This window comes from Dendrobates tinctorius, unplaced genomic scaffold, assembly GCF_039654945.1.
Source record: "Dendrobates tinctorius isolate UK_male_01 unplaced genomic scaffold, ASM3965494v1 ptg000186l, whole genome shotgun sequence".
Taxonomy (NCBI): Eukaryota; Metazoa; Chordata; class Amphibia; order Anura; family Dendrobatidae; genus Dendrobates; species Dendrobates tinctorius.
Window position 1 is genome coordinate 2,448,537 of NW_027361853.1, and position 17,581 is coordinate 2,466,117.

At 43.1% G+C, this 17,581-nt stretch overlaps 2 protein-coding genes across 2 annotated transcripts in view; one reads left to right on the forward strand and one right to left on the reverse strand.

The window, feature by feature from the left end:
• The window catches only part of RYR3 (ryanodine receptor 3), an 869,465-nt gene extending 856,020 nt beyond the window's left edge, over nucleotides 1–13,445 (forward strand). The window contains exons 101-104 of the mRNA XM_073552155.1: nucleotides 24–88; nucleotides 170–270; nucleotides 7,284–7,335; nucleotides 12,008–13,445. Of these exons, the coding sequence (XP_073408256.1) occupies nucleotides 24–88; nucleotides 170–270; nucleotides 7,284–7,335; nucleotides 12,008–12,103 (314 nt within the window). The 3' untranslated portion in view covers nucleotides 12,104–13,445. The remainder of the gene's footprint in view (nucleotides 1–23; nucleotides 89–169; nucleotides 271–7,283; nucleotides 7,336–12,007) is intronic.
• A 3,459-nt stretch (nucleotides 13,446–16,904) lies between these two features.
• The window catches only part of AVEN (apoptosis and caspase activation inhibitor), a 706,731-nt gene continuing 706,054 nt past the window's right edge, over nucleotides 16,905–17,581 (reverse strand). Inside the window, exon 6 of the mRNA XM_073552154.1 lies at nucleotides 16,905–17,069. Within this exon, the coding sequence (XP_073408255.1) occupies nucleotides 16,966–17,069 (104 nt within the window). The 3' untranslated portion in view covers nucleotides 16,905–16,965. The remainder of the gene's footprint in view (nucleotides 17,070–17,581) is intronic.

The following is a 17,581-nucleotide window of genomic DNA, read 5'->3' on the forward strand; positions in this document are numbered from 1 at the left end:
ACTTCTTTTCTATTCTGTAACAGGTTTGATTATTGATGCTTTTGGGGAACTGAGAGATCAACAGGAACAAGTCAGAGAAGATATGGAGGTATGATGAAACTCTTCCTACAGCATATGTCAGATGTGTGACACCCTGATCTCTGATTATGTACTATTCTTATCTATCCAGACAAAATGTTTCATTTGTGGAATTGGAAATGATTACTTTGATACGACGCCGCATGGCTTTGAAACACATACTTTACAAGAACACAACCTAGCTAACTATCTGTAAGTATTTAGTTGTTTGTATGTGAAAAGTTACTATTTTTGCAGTGTGTCATTATACTCAGAGAACATTTCTATAAAATATTATTAAAATACTTAATAGAGATGATCAAATCGATCAACTGCAATTGACTTAGAGTTGAATATATTGAAATTTGCTAGTCCAGGAGAATCCAAACAATTTCCAGAAATTCACAGTGCCATTTCACACATTGTCGAATTCTGCATTAACCAGACAGTAGGCGCACATGATGTCAGGCAAGGCCTTGCAGGATTTCTAATAATGCCTTCCAGTTATCACATCACATGGTTTAGGACAGTCAATCAGGAGGGACTTTCACAGCAACTATAAAAGATGAGGCAGGAAAGACTAGCCGCTATTGTAAAATTTTACAATCTAGGAAGAGAAGGTGAGAAGGCACAGCTTAAAACAGTTCAGAATTCAGGACAATGGAATAAAATGAATAATAGTGGCAAGAGATAGGCAAGTACTGGAGCTGCAGAATATGTGTGACTGCATTGATCTGCAATATATACTCCAGTATGACATATTTTCCTGCTGCCTCGGAATTGAACCAATTTTTTTATTTCTTTAAGTACTATATATATGAAAACACTGCTAAGCGGGTTTTACAGCTTCAGAGCATGGGGAACAAAAGCCATACAAAGGACGAGTTGCTGCTGTGAATCAAGCAGCAAATCTCACACTGGATGGCTTTGTAGAGCATGGCAAGCTTCTGTAGTGTAACTATAGTCCGATGGGCCCCGTTGCAAATTTTGGATCTGCCCCCCTGCATGTTGGTCAGATGTATGGACATATGGGCCCTTGTAGCATTCTAAATCCTATAAGTACATACATTTTTCCCCTCCCCATTATGATGTTCCCCATCCTGGTATATATGCCCCCATCCTGAGCTCCTTCTTGGTATTTATTTCGCCCATCCTGGGTTCCATATCCGTATTATGTCTGTGTTGTAAAATGCATAAAAGAAAAAAAAAAAACAGTCTACTCACCTTCCCCCACTCCCACATTGCTCAGTGGCCTTGTCTCAAGCAGATACAGAGGCAGATGACATCGGCATATTTGCTATGGGTGACATATGCGCTGCATGCTGACATCAGCTGCCAGCCCCTGATTGACGGGCAGCATGTATTGTGGTATAGGGACCCAGCGGGTCTCTGCACCGCAATACCCTTCAGCTGAATGTGCATGCTCTGATGCACATCCAGCTGAAATAGCTGCTGACAGTGGTGGACCCCTTCCCACACTTGTCCAGTTGCGATTGCACCCTCTGCAACCACGATCATTACGCCCCTGGCTAGTTGTATGCTGGAATGCTTGTGAGACAACAGCCATATCATCATCATCAAGCAAAGGGATGTATAAAAGCAAAATGGGGGATTTTTTCCAGCTTGAAAGTCCAAATTGGAATATTACTAGGATAGGCCTTGTGCTTGCTTGGATGCATGACAACCCCATGGCTGACCAGCAGACCACTCTCGGATCCCAAAATAGGAATAATGTGCAACTTGTTAAGAAACTATTGCTTCTTCTGTATCTAAACACCACATGCGATGAGCCCAAAATAGACCATTTTTGATGACTTGTGAAAAAGTGATCAATAACTTTTGATATTCCCAAAACAGGGTCACGTTGACATTTCTAAAGCTATGTTTTCAATAAAGATCTCAAAACATTTTACAGTCCTAGGAGACCTCAATGTTACACAAGTTTTTGGTCAATTAAAGTCTTAGCAGTACTTGTGATCAGTTTGAATCAAATTTTTGCGAAAAAATTTGGTGAATCAAGTAAATTGAAATTTCAAATGATTCAAACATCTGTTAGCTTTTAGTTTGGTCTTTATAAAACTGGATGTGTGATAATTTTCCAAAGTCATGCTTTATTTAAATGATTGATGCAAAATGACAAATTCAGCATTAAAAATCAAGGGAAGCATATACCTCATTATGTTTTCTGCTAATTATAAGTAATGAAAAATTCAGTGGGAACACAAAGTACTATCGATTTAAAGAAGCATAGGATATATTACAATCAGAGAAATAAGCTTCTTCCGCTGCCTCCTGAACTCATCATCCACACTGATGAGTGGTTGAGCTGTTGCTTGCTGCTTTTGTTTGTGTGCCACACTAAAGAGCATCTCTCTGTCTGTACTCTATATTATTGTCAGACACCGCATCTAGTCTCCTACCACCAGCTCAGGGATGTATTCTGCAGTTTTTTCTCATTGCAAGCTCTAAGTCAAAGAAAGGACAAAAATAGTGTTATACCTCATGTATGAACACAACCTAGTCCAACAACAAGTCCAAAGTGATATTCCGTTAATAGTAGGAGCCCACTCCATCATGTGGTGTGTGGAAGGGAAATCATACTTTGTGGAAGGCTGCGGAGAGATCATACTCTGAAAGGAATCTCTGTGGAGGCCTCAATGTGTGTGGGGGGGAACTGTAGGGGCATCATACTGACTGTGTAGGGGGTACTGTGGGAGAGAATTCACTATGACATCATCATACTATGTGTGAGGGGCATTTTTTGTTGGCATTATACTCAATGGAGGCCATCAAATGGGCACTGAAATCGGTGAGAGCACTAAGGGGCTTCAATAGGGGTTAAGATTACTGTGTAAGTGCCACAATACATGTCCCTCTCTTTGCTTTGAAGCCCTGTAATTTCTATAAACACCCCAGCAGGTCCACTTTAATAAAGCCAAAAGTGACCTCTGGTTACCATTAAGGTTCTGCTTCATACAATCATATTTCTTTCCCAATCTGTAAATCAATGTAGGGAGTGAGGAGGAGGCTGAGAATAAATCAAGTGCAGATCGCAGATGGAAAAGAATTTAAATCTCCTCTAAGCATTTCACTTGCAGACTAAGACAAAACTAGAAGCTTTCACCCACACTGACCTTTTCAAAGAGAAGCTGTGTGGCCACAGGTGTCAGATGTTAATTCCTACAGGATATCTACAAATGTCTCATGGATTCAGCTTATTTTCTTATTTTTTACAGCAGCTAGATACAGCCATTAAGTGTTACTGGTCCAAAAGGCTCTCTGAGGGGTACGAGCTGTCACCACTCCTGTCATGTGGTGCAAGACATATCAGTTTGGATATCAAGAAAACAACTCATTGTGTTTCCAGCAACTATTCTTCTACTCCCTATCCTCTCACCTATGGGAATGATCTCCCTGATTCTAATAGTCAGCTTGCCGGGGCATTAACAGAAGCTGAAGGCTTCTTATAAACATGTTACACTTTCCAAAGTATTCAAAAAAGGACGTTTAACCCCTTCATGACCCAGCCTATTTTGACCTTGTTTTTTCGTGACATATTGGGCTTCATGTTAGTGGTAAATTTAGGTTGATAATTTTTGCGTTTATTTGTGAAAAAATCAGAAATTTCGCAATTTTCAAATTTTGAATTGTTATTCTGTTAAACCAGAGAGGCATGTGACACAAAATAGTTACTAAATAACATTTCTCACACATCTACTTTACATCAGCACAATTTTGGAAACAAATTTTTTTTCTGTTAGGAAGTTATAAGGGTTAAAATTTGACCAGCGATTTCTCAGTTTTACAACAAAATTTACAAAACCATTTTTTTTTTTAGGGACCACCTCACATTTGAAGTCACTTTGAGGGGTCTATATGGCAGAAAATACCCAAAAGTGATACCATTCTAAAAACTGCACCCCTCAAGCTACTCAAAACTACATTCTAGAAGATTATTAACCCTTCAGGTGCTTCACAGGAACTAAAGCAACGTGGAAGGAAAAAATGAACATTTTAATTTTTCCAACACAAATTTTCTTTTAGCATCATTTTTTTCATTTTCACATGGGCAACAAGATAAAATGGATCCTAAAATTTGTTGGGCAATTTCTCCTGAGTACACCGATACCTCATATGTGGTCATAAACCACTGCTTGGGCGCACGGAAGGGCTCAGAAGGGAAGGAGCGCCATTTGACTTTTTGAATGGAAAATATGCTGGAATATTTAGCGCTTGCCATGTCGCGTTTGGAGAGCCCCTGTGCGCCTAAACATTGGAGCTCCCCAACAAGTGACCCCATTTTGGAAACTAGACCCCCCAAGGAACTTATCTAGATGCATAGTGATCACTTTGAAACCCCAGGTGCTTCACAAATTGATCCGTAAAAAAAAAAGTACTTTTTTTTTCACAAAAATTATCTTTTAGCTTCAGTTTTTTCATTTTCACATGGGCAACAGGATAAACTGGATCCTAAAATTTGTTGGGCAATTTCTCCTGAGCACACCAATACCTCATATGTGGTCATAAACCACTGTTTGGGTGCACAGCAGGGCCCGGAAGGGAAGGAGAACCATTTGACTTTTTGAATGGAAAATTAGCTCCAATCGTTAGCGGACACCATGTCGTGTTTGGAGATCCCCTGTGTACCTAAACTTTGGAGCTCCCCCACAAATGACCCCATTTTTGAAACTAGACCCCCTAAGGAACTTATCTAGATGCATAGTGAACACTTTGAACCCCCAAGTGCTTCACAGAAGATTATAACGCAGAGCCGTTAAAATAAAAAGTATTTTTTTTTCCTAAAAAAAATATTTTTTAGTCCACAATTTTTTATTTTCACAAGGGTTACAGGAGAAATTGGACCCCAAAAGTTGTTGTACAGTTTGTCCTGAGTATGCTGGTACCCCATATGTGGGGGGGAACCACTGTTTGGGCACACGTCGGGGCTCAGCAGGGAAGTAGTGACATTTTGAAATGCTGACTTTGATGGCATGGTCTGCGGGCGTCATGTTACATTTGCAGAGCCCCTGTGTGCCTAAACAGTAGAAACCCCCCACATGTGACCTCATTTTGGAAACTATACCCCCCAAGGAACTGATCTAGATGCATAGTGAGCACCTTGAACCCCCAAGTGCTTCACAGAAGTTTATAACGCAGAGCCATGAAAATAAAAAATCATTTTTCCTCAAAATAAATGATTTTTAGCCTGCAATTTTTTTTCACAAGGGTAACAGGATAAATTGGACCCCAAAAGTTGTTGTCCAGTTTGTCCTGAGTACGCTGGTACCCCATATGTGGGGGGGAACCACTGTTTGGGCACACGTCTGGGCTCGGAAGCGAAGTAGTGACATTTTGAAATGCTGACTTTGATGGCATGGTCTGCGGGCATCATGTTACATTTGCAGAGCCCCTGTGTGCCTAAACAGTGGAAACCCCCCACATGTGACCTAATTTTGGAAACTAGACCCCCCAAGGAACTTAAGTAGATGTGTTGTGAGCACTTTGAACCCCCAAGTGCTTCACAGAAGTTTATAATGCAGAGACGTGAAAATGAAAAAATCATTTTTTTCCCACAAAAATAATTTTTTAGCCCCCAATTTTTTATTTTCCCAAGGGTAACAGGAGAAATTAGTCCCCAAAAGTTGTTGTGCAATTTTTCCTGAGTACGCTGATACCCCATATGTTGGGGTAAACCACTGTTTGGGCACACGTCGGGGCTTGGAAGGGAGGGAGCACCATTTGACTTTTTGAACGCAAAATTGGCTGGAATCAATGGTTGCACCATGTCGCGTTTGGAGACCCACTGATGTGCCTAAACAGTGGAAACCCCACAATTCTAACTTCAACCCTAACCCCAACACATCCCTAACCACAGCCCTAACCCCAACACATCCCTAACCCCAACCCTAACCATAACCCTAACCCCAACACACCCCTAACCCTAATTCCAACCCCAACCCCAACCCTAACCCTCTTTCCATCCCTAACCCTCTCTCCAACCCTAACCCTCTTTCCAACCCTAACCCTCTTTCCAACCCTAACCCTCATGGAAAAATAAAAATAAAAATATATTCTTTATTTTATTAGTTGTGCCTACCTATGGGGGTGATAATCGGGGGGTTTATTTACTTTTTATTTCATTTTGATCACTGTGAGAGTGATCAAAATGAAAGAATGGAATCTGCAGCTGGCAGATTCGGGTGGGCGCACTGCGCATGCGCCCGCCATTTTCCAAGATGGTGGCGCCCACGATCCGGACCCGCGGGACACCGGGAGCGGCAGGTGGACTCGGGAGGTACCGGGGGGTGAGGGGGGATCAAAAGCTGGTGGTGAGCGGAGGGAATGGGAGGGGGGGCAGATGATGACAGCGGCAGCAGATCGCCGCTGTCATTCAGTGGCGGGGGGGCGATCGCCGGTGGGGGGGGGGTCGGATCTGTGTCTCCAGCCATGGCCGATGCTACAGCAGCATCGGCCATGGCTGGATTGTAATATTTCATCAATTTTCATTGATGAAATATTACTATTGCTATGATTGGCTGTTAAAAGTGAAACAGCCAATCAGAGCGATCGTAGCCATGTGGGGGCGAAGCCACACCCCCTGTGGTGAATTACAAAGCCCCCTGTATCTGCGGGTCAGGTGACCTTTCATTGACCCCAGTCACCCGACCCGCAGGGGGGCTTTGAAGTCATGACACAGGGTATGCGTCATGGGTCAAATTGGCACCGACTTTCATGACGCATACGCTGTGTCATAGGTCGGGAAGCGGTTAAATAGGAGAAAACGAAGTAATCTCATTAAGTCAAATTTATCAACACTGTCTAAGTCTTAACAGTTCAAAGTTAAATCTTCATTCATCAGTGGTTGTTGTGGTTTGATACATTTGCTGCTTCTTTAGACTTTCTAAAATAAGTTTACACCATCTCTCAGTTGACTGACCTTGCAGTAGACAGCTTTTTTGTGGCACAATTGAGTCAGAATCCTGGGTAACTTGGCATTCTAAATCTACCCCATGGCTTTTAACTTTTAACCTCAATTATGAGAATCCAACATCTCTGTGTTATTCTCATCCGTTTAGTAAAGATGATTTGCATTAACCCATAGTAAAATGTACTCTCCTAACCTGCCTTATCTACAACAAATGCTCATTAGTAGTAATGACTGGCAGCGCTCATTAATCCACATCTTATCTTCTCATTTCATATGATTGTTTCTGTGCTTGTTACAGGTTCTTCCTCATGTATATCATTAATAAGGATGAGACAGAACACACTGGCCAGGTTGGTATATTACGTTACTCTTTTAGATAATACACTCTGTTTAATTGTATATATTAATTTCTTGTCTAAGTCAAAGCAGACGTAGAGCTACAAGAAATGACTAAAATATGTATTGCTAAAATTGACCTTAAATAGTTAATAGATGCACTTTCCATTTAGGGTAAAAAGCTTGCACATAAATGGTAGCAATTCTCTTTTATATACAAATCAATATGTTTACGTAAGACTAGGTGTACTGCTAAAAATGAGAGTCGTGATGTGAAGAGGGTGACCTTGTGCAGCAATCATACACTAGCCTACAGTGTTGTGGTTAAAGGGAACCTGTCACCAGTTATGCCCCATATGAGGCAAGGCCAGTACCTTTCAGCCCTGATCTACAGTATTCTAATATGCTGTATATATGCCCCAATCTGGCCTGCAAGTCAAGAAAAAGAGCTGTTATTATACTCACCTACAGGGCTCTCCAGTCCAATGACCATCGCTGTCTTGGTCGGGTGCCTCATCTCTTCTTGCGATGCCGTCCTTCTGTGCTTTGTGTAGATGATGTGTCCTTCGTGATCAACACAGTGTCCTCGGCATCGCACTCCTGCACAGGCGTACTTCTCTCTGTCCTGTCGAGGGCACAGCAAAGTACTACATTGCGCATACTCAAGTACCCCTGCGCAGGAGCACAATGCCGGGGACACTGTGTGGATGATGTAGGATGCGTCATCAACACAATGCAAGAAGAGAGGAGGCACCGGACCAAGACAGCAATACCCATTGGGTGAGTATAATAAAAGTTATTTTTCTTGTCTTGCAGGCCGGATTGGGGGCAGGTAATACAGCATATTAAAATGCTGTATATCACGGTCCTTTCAAGGGAAACTTTAGATGTTCCAATCTCAGCTGTTAAATGACTGCTTGGGTTTTCATTGGCTGTAAGCCACAATCATCAACATTAACAGAAATAAACACTTGAAATAGATCACTCTGTGTGTAATGACTATATAATGAGTTTCACTTTTTGTATTGAAGAACTGAAATAAATGAACTTTTTGATGATATTTTAATTTTGTGAGAAGCACCTGTATATCACATCCTTCCAGCAGAGTTACTGTATGTACTAGTAGATCCTCCCTACATAAACCTTGCTGTGCAGCCTCGTATGTTATACTCTGAAACCTTGTGGTGATTAAACATTTTAATAAGTTGCAAAACTTTTGCACAACTGAGAAGTGAGGCAAAAATGTTGTTACTTTTGGGGTATACACACCAGTCCTGGCCAACTTTGCCAAAATTGGCAGAGTGTGGGCAAGACTGATGTAGCTATGTCTGTCTGTCTAATTCATGAAACTTTACACCACTTTAGTGGCATAACGGTCTCCAGAAATGCACCCCAGTCCCGTATTAGAGGACATCTCTGGTGGAGGTGCACGGCATTTGTAACATGCGCCTAATTGATTAAGTGGTGTGTGTTTCTTAATGCACTAGTCATATCGTATTCCTACATGCCACTCATTAAGACTGGTGGTGTGCATTCATTGCAGACTTGGTTAGTTTTTTCCTTACAGATTTTCTAGATTAACCTGAAGCAATCCTGATGCCATCAAAGTGAATGAGAAACCTGACGTGTCATGCACACATTGAGTATTTTGACTTGCAGATTTGTTGCAGAAAATAATCTGCAGCATGTCAATTCTCTGTGCGTTTTTCACCAATCGCTTCACTCAAATAAGTCAAAAACGCCAGGAAAAAACATGCGTTTTTTCAACTACAATTTTTCTGCCAAGAGCTGCAGAAATTTTACTCAACGTGTGAACATAGCCTTAAAGAGTCGGATCCTATGTTTTTTTGGAAATGCCGGCAGCGTTCCTAACTAATACATTATTCTTGATTGCAATTGTGCAGCCAATGTTGGACTGTGATTTCGGCAGCATGAATATAATGACAGGTTTCCTTTAAGTACTAATCAGTAATGAGAATGTATTCAAGTCACCGAAATAGAAGTTTGAAATTTGTAGATAAAAAGGGAAGCTCCCTTACTTATTGTATAGCTATGCAACAAAGACTGCTTAGAATACAGATGTCCTATGGTTGGCCTTTCCAGTAAACTCATGTTCACATGCTGCAGTAATAGCACAACTGGGCAAACTGATAAATACTGAGGTAGGAATTCATCAAGACTGGCATTTCTTTCCACTAGAGTAAAATGCGCACATTTCTTAATGACTTTTGTGCATTTCAATCAAAAACCTTTTCCTTCTCTGAAATGGAGTTGATTGTGCTATAATTTATGCCACTTTCATTTGATGTACTGTAAGTGATAATGAATCTGACAGGCCTATCTACGAAGTCCATCCACTTTTTAGAAAAGTGGCAGACCTGGTGTATACCGAAAAATGTGGCAAGATGTTTGTGCAGTTATGTGTGGCACCAATATTTACTATTCCCTACAACTGGTATAAACTAATGAAACGTAGCCCATGAATGTATGGGTCCACAGCCGGTCCGCAAACATTCATGTGCCGAGAATATGAGTAGATTGACAAAACGTAAGTGCGCAATAAAGGGTTTCTAAAACGTGCAAATATACTTTGTATACTGACTCTGCTCCATTATCTTGATTTCACACACTCTCTTATGGTTTAGGAAGAACCACAAGAGAAAAAGAATGACTTAGCTAATGAACTGGGCCAGACAGCCAGCATCAATGGAGCACATCACTGGCATGTGGAGAGGAGGGCGGTCTGTCTGACTGTATTGTATGGGCAGTGAAAGTAGAGCTTTCTGGATAGGGAGGGGGCATCTTAAATTGGGACTATCAGTGCAGATTTCATGTATACATTTTATTAGTAAGTCTTGTTTGTTTTTAAAATGTAAATTAATAACATATGTCTTCCAGACCATCTACTCTCGTTACTCTTGCCTCAGAATGAAGGGCTTGTGCATCAGCGAGGTGCAGACTCTCTAATTACAGGCCTTTTTAACCAATTACTTTACAGACCATCCAGGCATTTTAATCTCTGAGAAATCGCTCAAGTTGGATTAAATTGCATGTAATAATAGACTTGTATCGTTCTAACACTTGTACATTCAATTATCAGTGTTTGATATAAAGAGGCGATTGTGATAGGTTTCAATAGAGAATAAAAATTTACAATACTATAAATTATTCTGACTTACCCAATCAGCCTGGAGGTCTTGTCCGAAGAACATCCCTATGGACTTAATCTACAACAATGTATATAACCTCTCACAAAACATCTCATCCACACAAAAGGCTTAGCAAAGCCTTAGAAAGTAAATAATCTTCATCAGAGAAGTTAAAGGGGTATTCCAAACTCTAAGATCCTATCCCAATATGTAGTAGGTGAAATAATAATTAGCAAATACCTCCTATTATTATTTATAAAGCACCATTGGTTCCATGGTGCTGTACATTAGATATGTAGTATAGTTTTTTTGATTTGCTATGTTGCTTACCCCATGTAGAGCATTGTAGTAGCTTAGCGATCCATGGTTATGTAATAAACTGCAGGTACTGAGGATGTTGCCACGGATCCAAGACAGACCAAGAGTTAAAGGTTTATTTACAGGGATTACAGGGATAAAAACTATAGAAAGCAATAAAACAGTTATGCAGGTGTTGAAACAGTTAAACTCAAGTAATTGTAACTTATCAGTCTGGGGAAAGCTTGATTGAAGAGTCAACTTCTCCCACGTTGGCACCAACAGCAGAGGCGCTTGCAGTCTCTAGAGTCTCTAGTCTGAATGAAGTTGGGACCTCAGGGGTTAAAGCAAGGAGCAGGGAGATGCTGCGAACCTGAGTCTCCCCTGCTCTGAGTCTCTGTATGATACCCCGTCTGTCTCTCCGCAGGAGCGATACTGCGCACACTGGGAAGTCTCTTTACCACACTCAGGGGCTCCAGCTTGTCACTGCGGTCCCCGGGACTGTGCTCTCGTGTCACTGTCTCTGCACTGTCAGAGGGGAAGTCTCCTCTAGTAACGGAGGCTACCGAGTCCACGTACTCACATACGATGCTCTCAGCACCTCGTCCTTCAGTCTTAGTCACTTGATGGGGTGTTCTCTTTCTCTGGAAGCGTGGTGCTGCAGCCTGCTCTCTGTCCTGCACGCTCTGCTTTCGCACCCTCACTCTGCACAGCTTCCTGTCCACCGCCCCTTCCCTTTCGTCACTGTCCCCCATAGTCAACATGGTACAGTCAATCCAGGCCAGAAAGTCTTCCCCCCCGGCAACCCTGCTGCCTGGCTAGGTGGTTCCGGACATGGAGCAGGAGAGGTATCCCCTTTTGGGCTCTTCTTCCTCTTCACCCTCTTACAGTTACAACCACTAAGAAGTTACTGTCTCTATACCAGAGGTCGTAACCTTGGATACCTAAGCTACTGCAATGCCCTGCACATGGGGAAAGTGACATAGTGAGTCAAAGGACTATATTAAATTTCTAATTGGATGCATTTACTATTATTATTATTACACCTACTACATAAAGGGATAGTATTTTGGAGATGGGAATATGTATTTTAAAGCCATGAAAACAGTTCTTTAGTTTTTCAGCACAGCCACTTGGGCACATGAATTCTTCCATCACCAGTGCAACAGACAAGAACATTAGTTGTGCAGCACAGAATATAAGAGTTCATAATTAATTATATTATTTCTATTTACTGCAGGAATCTTACGTTTGGAAGATGTATCAAGAGAGATGTTGGGACTTCTTCCCAGCTGGTGACTGTTTCCGCAAGCAATATGAAGACCAGCTTGGATAATAACCTGGTATTACCCCAACAGTCAGATCTACTGGACATGTGCTGAACATGAAACAATACTCACCCAGTGGGACACATTTGCAAAAAGACCAGCTCTGCCCAACCAAGACCTCAATCTTCTCATTTGGATTCATGTCATTTCTTTAAAACCAACGACTCATGCAACAAAAAACAGGTCTATAGCAAATGTGCAATGAAATACCAGATTTCTATATCAAAAAATTACTAATAATCACCACCACCACAGTACATCAATAAACTGATGATCTGTCATTCTCAATTAGCCATAGTGCATTTGTTAAGTTACTAAAAAGTGTAATGAGAAGAAAACTCAATGTTATTTAGAGGCTACCAGATAGGACCTTATACAAAAAGTTTACAACTCAAGTAATGGTATTCAGCCTGATTGCACCCATCCCAGCATCTCTTGATTTTCACACTAATGGGCAGAGTTCTTTTAACTGAAAAGCCACAAGTTTGGCTGCCCGAGAATTAAAGGGCTAACTTATATACATTCAGTGCACAATATTTATCTTCACAGCAACTGCTCAGCTCTCTCTGAAGCAGCGAAATTCAATTTAGTTTGACCACACAAAACCTGGCAGACACAGCCGTTCTGTAGAATAGGACTTTGTGTCTGGAGAAGCATGCAATTTTTCTTTTTCTTTTTTCATTTTGATATTGAGGCTTTTGATTATGTCACAAATCTGATGCTAGTCACAGACACCAAGTCAAAGTTTGCTGCATCTGTTTTGGATAATGTTTGCGCTCTGGAGCCTGAAAAAATTCAACTGGACACTGAAAACATCTTTGGCCTTTGGTATTACCGGTTAGCTTCTGGGTACATCTGTTTCTCAGAGCTTTACGTTTACTTATGTAAGATAGTCTAGTCTATGAAAGGTGATAGTATTTAGCTTTATTTTGTGGAACTTCAGGCAGTTGAAGGTAAAGTTAAAAGGGGAAAAGTTACTTCTTAACACTTTTTCGACCCTGAACTTAATCGATTAAGTGCCTTAACCGTCTGTAGACGTAGCTATGCAAGATATTTTTTCCATGTTAGTATTAGATTGACAAAATACACAAGTTGTGCTGTTCTTTGTCTTACTGTACGAAATGAGAAACTGCATTCAGTTGCTATTTAGTTTTTCTTTCAATGACAGTTTGCTGTTATTTGAAGAAACTGGAATGTATCTTAAAATTATATTCTTAAATCGAAATCTTATGCCAAATTCAAAGCACTGCTTTCTGGTCATTGGTAAGTGCTGTAGTGAAGCTGCTAACTTTATGCATTTTTTCTTCAAATACAATAAAGTGCCCATCGCAATAAATAAATGATAAACCAGCTGAGCTGTTTGTCTTACTGTGCAGACGCAAGATGCAGGACAATATTAATAAGACCAAGGATTAGCACTGCTCTCCTACATAAAGGGGAAAGAAACATGCAAATACAATTTTCCACTAAGTGAATATTTACCAGAAAACATTGACCTGGTTTTGTAGAGAAAGGCAGTAGATTGTACTTACATCATTAAGTATCATGGCAGGAGAGGCATAAGCTGCCATATACTAGTGATTTCTGCCATCCATAAAGACAGATTTTAACCACTAATTGTCACGGAGCAGCTTTTTTTTTAAGACGCAAAAGACAAAGACACGGAACACAGAATTTTACATCTGCTTATCTGATGGGTTGGATTTTTCTTTTGTAGTTTAAACATGAAGCCATTGACAACACTTTTGAAGTCATGTGTGCCAAAGCTCATGTGTGTTCTCTATCAATAAAAGCCCAGGTTTTCATTTTCTCATGCAGCGTGCCTCCCCATGTTCTGGTCGATGACAGGGTGAGTGCTCCTACTTGAGTAACAGTTCAGGCCAGCAGCATGGCTTGAACTGTAGGCGCTCCCATAATGCTATATGGGGCACCCTTTCTCTGCAGCACTGGAAGCGCAGTTGGGTAGGATAGGAGGCCAGGATTGCAATGTAGTGCATGCAAGCTCAGCTTGTAAACCCTGAGGATGTTCAGCCACTGCTCCTAGAGCACAGTGGTGGCTGGTCCCGTTGAAAACAACCTGTAAACTATGAAAGAGGGAAACATAGATATCAGTACAGTGGAACCAAATGTAAATGGCAAATTTTTATAATGACCACCCATGGGCGTACCCACCGTGGGGCAGGGGGGGCAGCTGCCCCCCTAGAAGCAGTGGCACGCCGTGCACCTATCATGAGGCCTGGGCCTGGCCCCCTGTTTTTCCTGAGGCCGACCATTTAAACCTTCAGACATGGCGGCTTTATAGGTGCGCGCAGTGGCCCGGGTGCCCTGTACAAGGGGGTTAATAAGAACACCTGACGTTGAACGTCAGGACGTTTTTTGTGGGAGGAGAGAGAGCGCTCTGCTCTCCCCATCTCACGCCCCTGGCTGCAGCGCGCCGCTGAACCTGAACCTATCAGGTCAGTAACTGCCTCAACTCAGGCATCCAGAGGAGTGTACCCGCGCGCTACTGAGGCTGGGGCCTGGCTGTGGCTGATGTATATACAGGGGCTGGCTGGGCTGATGTATACAGGGGCTTGCTGGGCTGATGTATGCAGGGGATGGCTGGGCTGATGTATACAGGGGCTTGCTGGGCTGATGTATGCAGGGGATGGCTGGGCTGATGTATGCAGGGGATGGCTGGGCTGACGTATACAGGGGCTGGGGGCTGGCTGGGCTGATGTATGCAGGGGCTTGCTGGGCTGATGTATGCAGGGGATGGCTGGGCTGATGTATGCAGGGGATGGCTGGGCTGATGTATGCAGGGGCTGGCTGGGCTGATGTATACAAGGGCTGGCTGGGCAGAAGTATACAGGGGCTGGGGGCTGGCTGTGGCTGATGTATACAGGGGCTGGGGGTTGGCTGTGGCTGATGTATACAAGGACTGGCTGTGGTTGATGTATATACAGGGGCTGGCTGGGCTGAAGTATACAGGGCTGGCTGGACTGATGTATACAGGGGGTGGCTGGACTGATGTATACAGGGGCTGGCTGGGCTGATTTATACAGGGGCTGGCTGGGCTGAAGTGTATAGGGGCTGGCTGGGCTGAAGTATACAGGGGCTGGGGGCTGGCTGTGGCTGATGTATACAGGGGCTGGGGTTGGCTGTGGTTGATGTATATACAGGGGCTGGCTGGGCTGACGTATACAGGGGCTGGCTGGACTGATGTATACAGGGGCTGGCTGGGCAGATGTATACAGGGGCTGGCTGGGCTGAAGTGTATAGGGGCTGGCTGGACTGAAGTATACAGGGGCTGGGGGCTGGCTGTGGCTGATGTATACAGGGGCTGGGGGTTGGTTGTGGCTGATGTATATAGGGGCTGGCTGTGGTTAATGTATATACAGGGGCTGGCTGGGCTGAAGTATACAGGGCTGGCTGGGCTGATGTATACAGGGGCTGGCTGGGCTGATGTATACAAGGGCTGGCTGGGCTGAAGTGTAAAGGGGCTGGCTGGGCTGAAGTATACAGGGGCTGGGGGCTGGCTGTGGCTGATGTATACAGAGGCTGGGAGCTGGCTGTGGTTGATGTATATACAGGGGCTGGCTGGGCTGAAGGATACAGGGGCTGGCTAGACTAATGTATACAGGGGCTGGCTGGGCTAATGTATACAGGGGCTGGTTGGGCTGAAGTATATAGGGGCTGGCTGGGCTGAAGTATACAGGGGCTGGCTGTGGCTGATGTATATAGAGGGGCTGGCTGGGCTGATGTATATACAGGGGCTGGGGGATGGCTGGGCTGATCTATATTCAGGGGCTGGCTGGGCTGATCTATATACAGGGGCTGGCTGGGCTGATGTATATACAGGGGCTGGGGGCTGGCTGGGCTGATGTATATACAGGGGCTAGCTGTGGCTGATGTATACAGAGGCTGGGGGCTGGCTGTGTCTGATGTATATATAGGGGCTGGCTGGGCTGATGTATATACAGGGGCTGGGGGCTGGCTGTGGCTGATGTATACAGAGGCTGGGGGCTGGCTGTGGCTGATGTATATACAGGGGCTGGCTGGGCTGATGTATGTACAGGGGCTGGGGCTGGCTGGGCTGATGTATGTACAGGGCCTGGGAGCTGGCCGATGCTGGGCTGATGTATATAAAAGTGGTGCTGGACTCAGTGGGATGGGGCTGGACCTGGTGATGATGTATATACAGGTGCTGTCCTCAGTGGGCTGGGGCTGATGATAATGTAAATACAGGTGCTGGGCTCAGTGAGCTGGGGCTGGTGATGATGTATATACAAGTGCTGAGCTCAGTGAGCTGATGATGATGTATATACAGGTGCTGGGCTCAGTGGGCTGGGGCTGGTAATGATGTATATACAGGTGGCTCAGTGGGCTGGTGATAATGTATATACAGGTGCTGGGCTCAGTGGGCTGGTGATGATGTATATACAGGTGCTGGGCTCAGTGAGCTGGGACTGGTGATGATGTATATACAGGTGCTGGGCTTAGTGGGCTGGGGATGATGTATAAACTGATATGGGCTCATTATACTGTATGGAGCGGTTTCATTCACCTTTTTCGTTCTAAAAGTTTACAACCTGAATGACCATGGCTTGCCCCCTTCCCCCCCAATTTTGATCCTGGGTACGCCCATGTGACCACCTAAATGTACACAGTCATGCAGATGGAAATATTCCTTTAAGAAAGAAGTCAGTCTAACTTCTAGGATCAGCCAAAGGTACAAACTTCAAAAGGCATCCATGAACAATGATTGGTTCAGAAAACGATAATCTGATATATCTAGTGTATAACCAGACTGAAAAAAAAGTAAAATGATTCCCAAAAACCATGAATCTTTATTGCATTTTAACCACATCTTTACAGGTACAAGAAGACATTAGGAGATCATACTGTCCAGCCAGTCCTCAAGATCCTCAGAGGTCATAGCTTTGGGATTCTCCTCAGCAGCAACAGAAGGCTCATCTTTCATGGGAGAGGTTGCTGAAACAGAGTTAAAAGTAGAGAAAAATGTAATATGTTGGAAGGTATATACATAATTCACATCCAAACTACCTGAGAACATTTCTGCTATACAGAGACATGCTGTGATCAGTTAGGGAGCACAGACCTCAGACAATCAGGATGACATGATGTGATCTCTGGAAGATCAATCAATGAAAGCATAGTTTTGATATAATACCAGTGTTAATAGAATTTCTCATTGCAGGACCTGTAAAACCTTTTGTGTAGTCCTCTCTTTGACTTTTATGTGTGACTCATCAGCTGCTATCTACAGGAGACTATCTCCGACAAATATCAACCTAGAGAAATAGCTGTAATAACCTCTCACAGTCCTTATCATCATTTTTTTTTCATTAAAGTAGTTAAAACATTGTTTACTGACACATTTATGATATCTAGTCAAATGTATCCTCGACTAACACGAATTGGGATCCAGTAATTGTCAATTAAATGGTTTTGGGAAGTAAATTCACTGATATCACAAGTTCCCA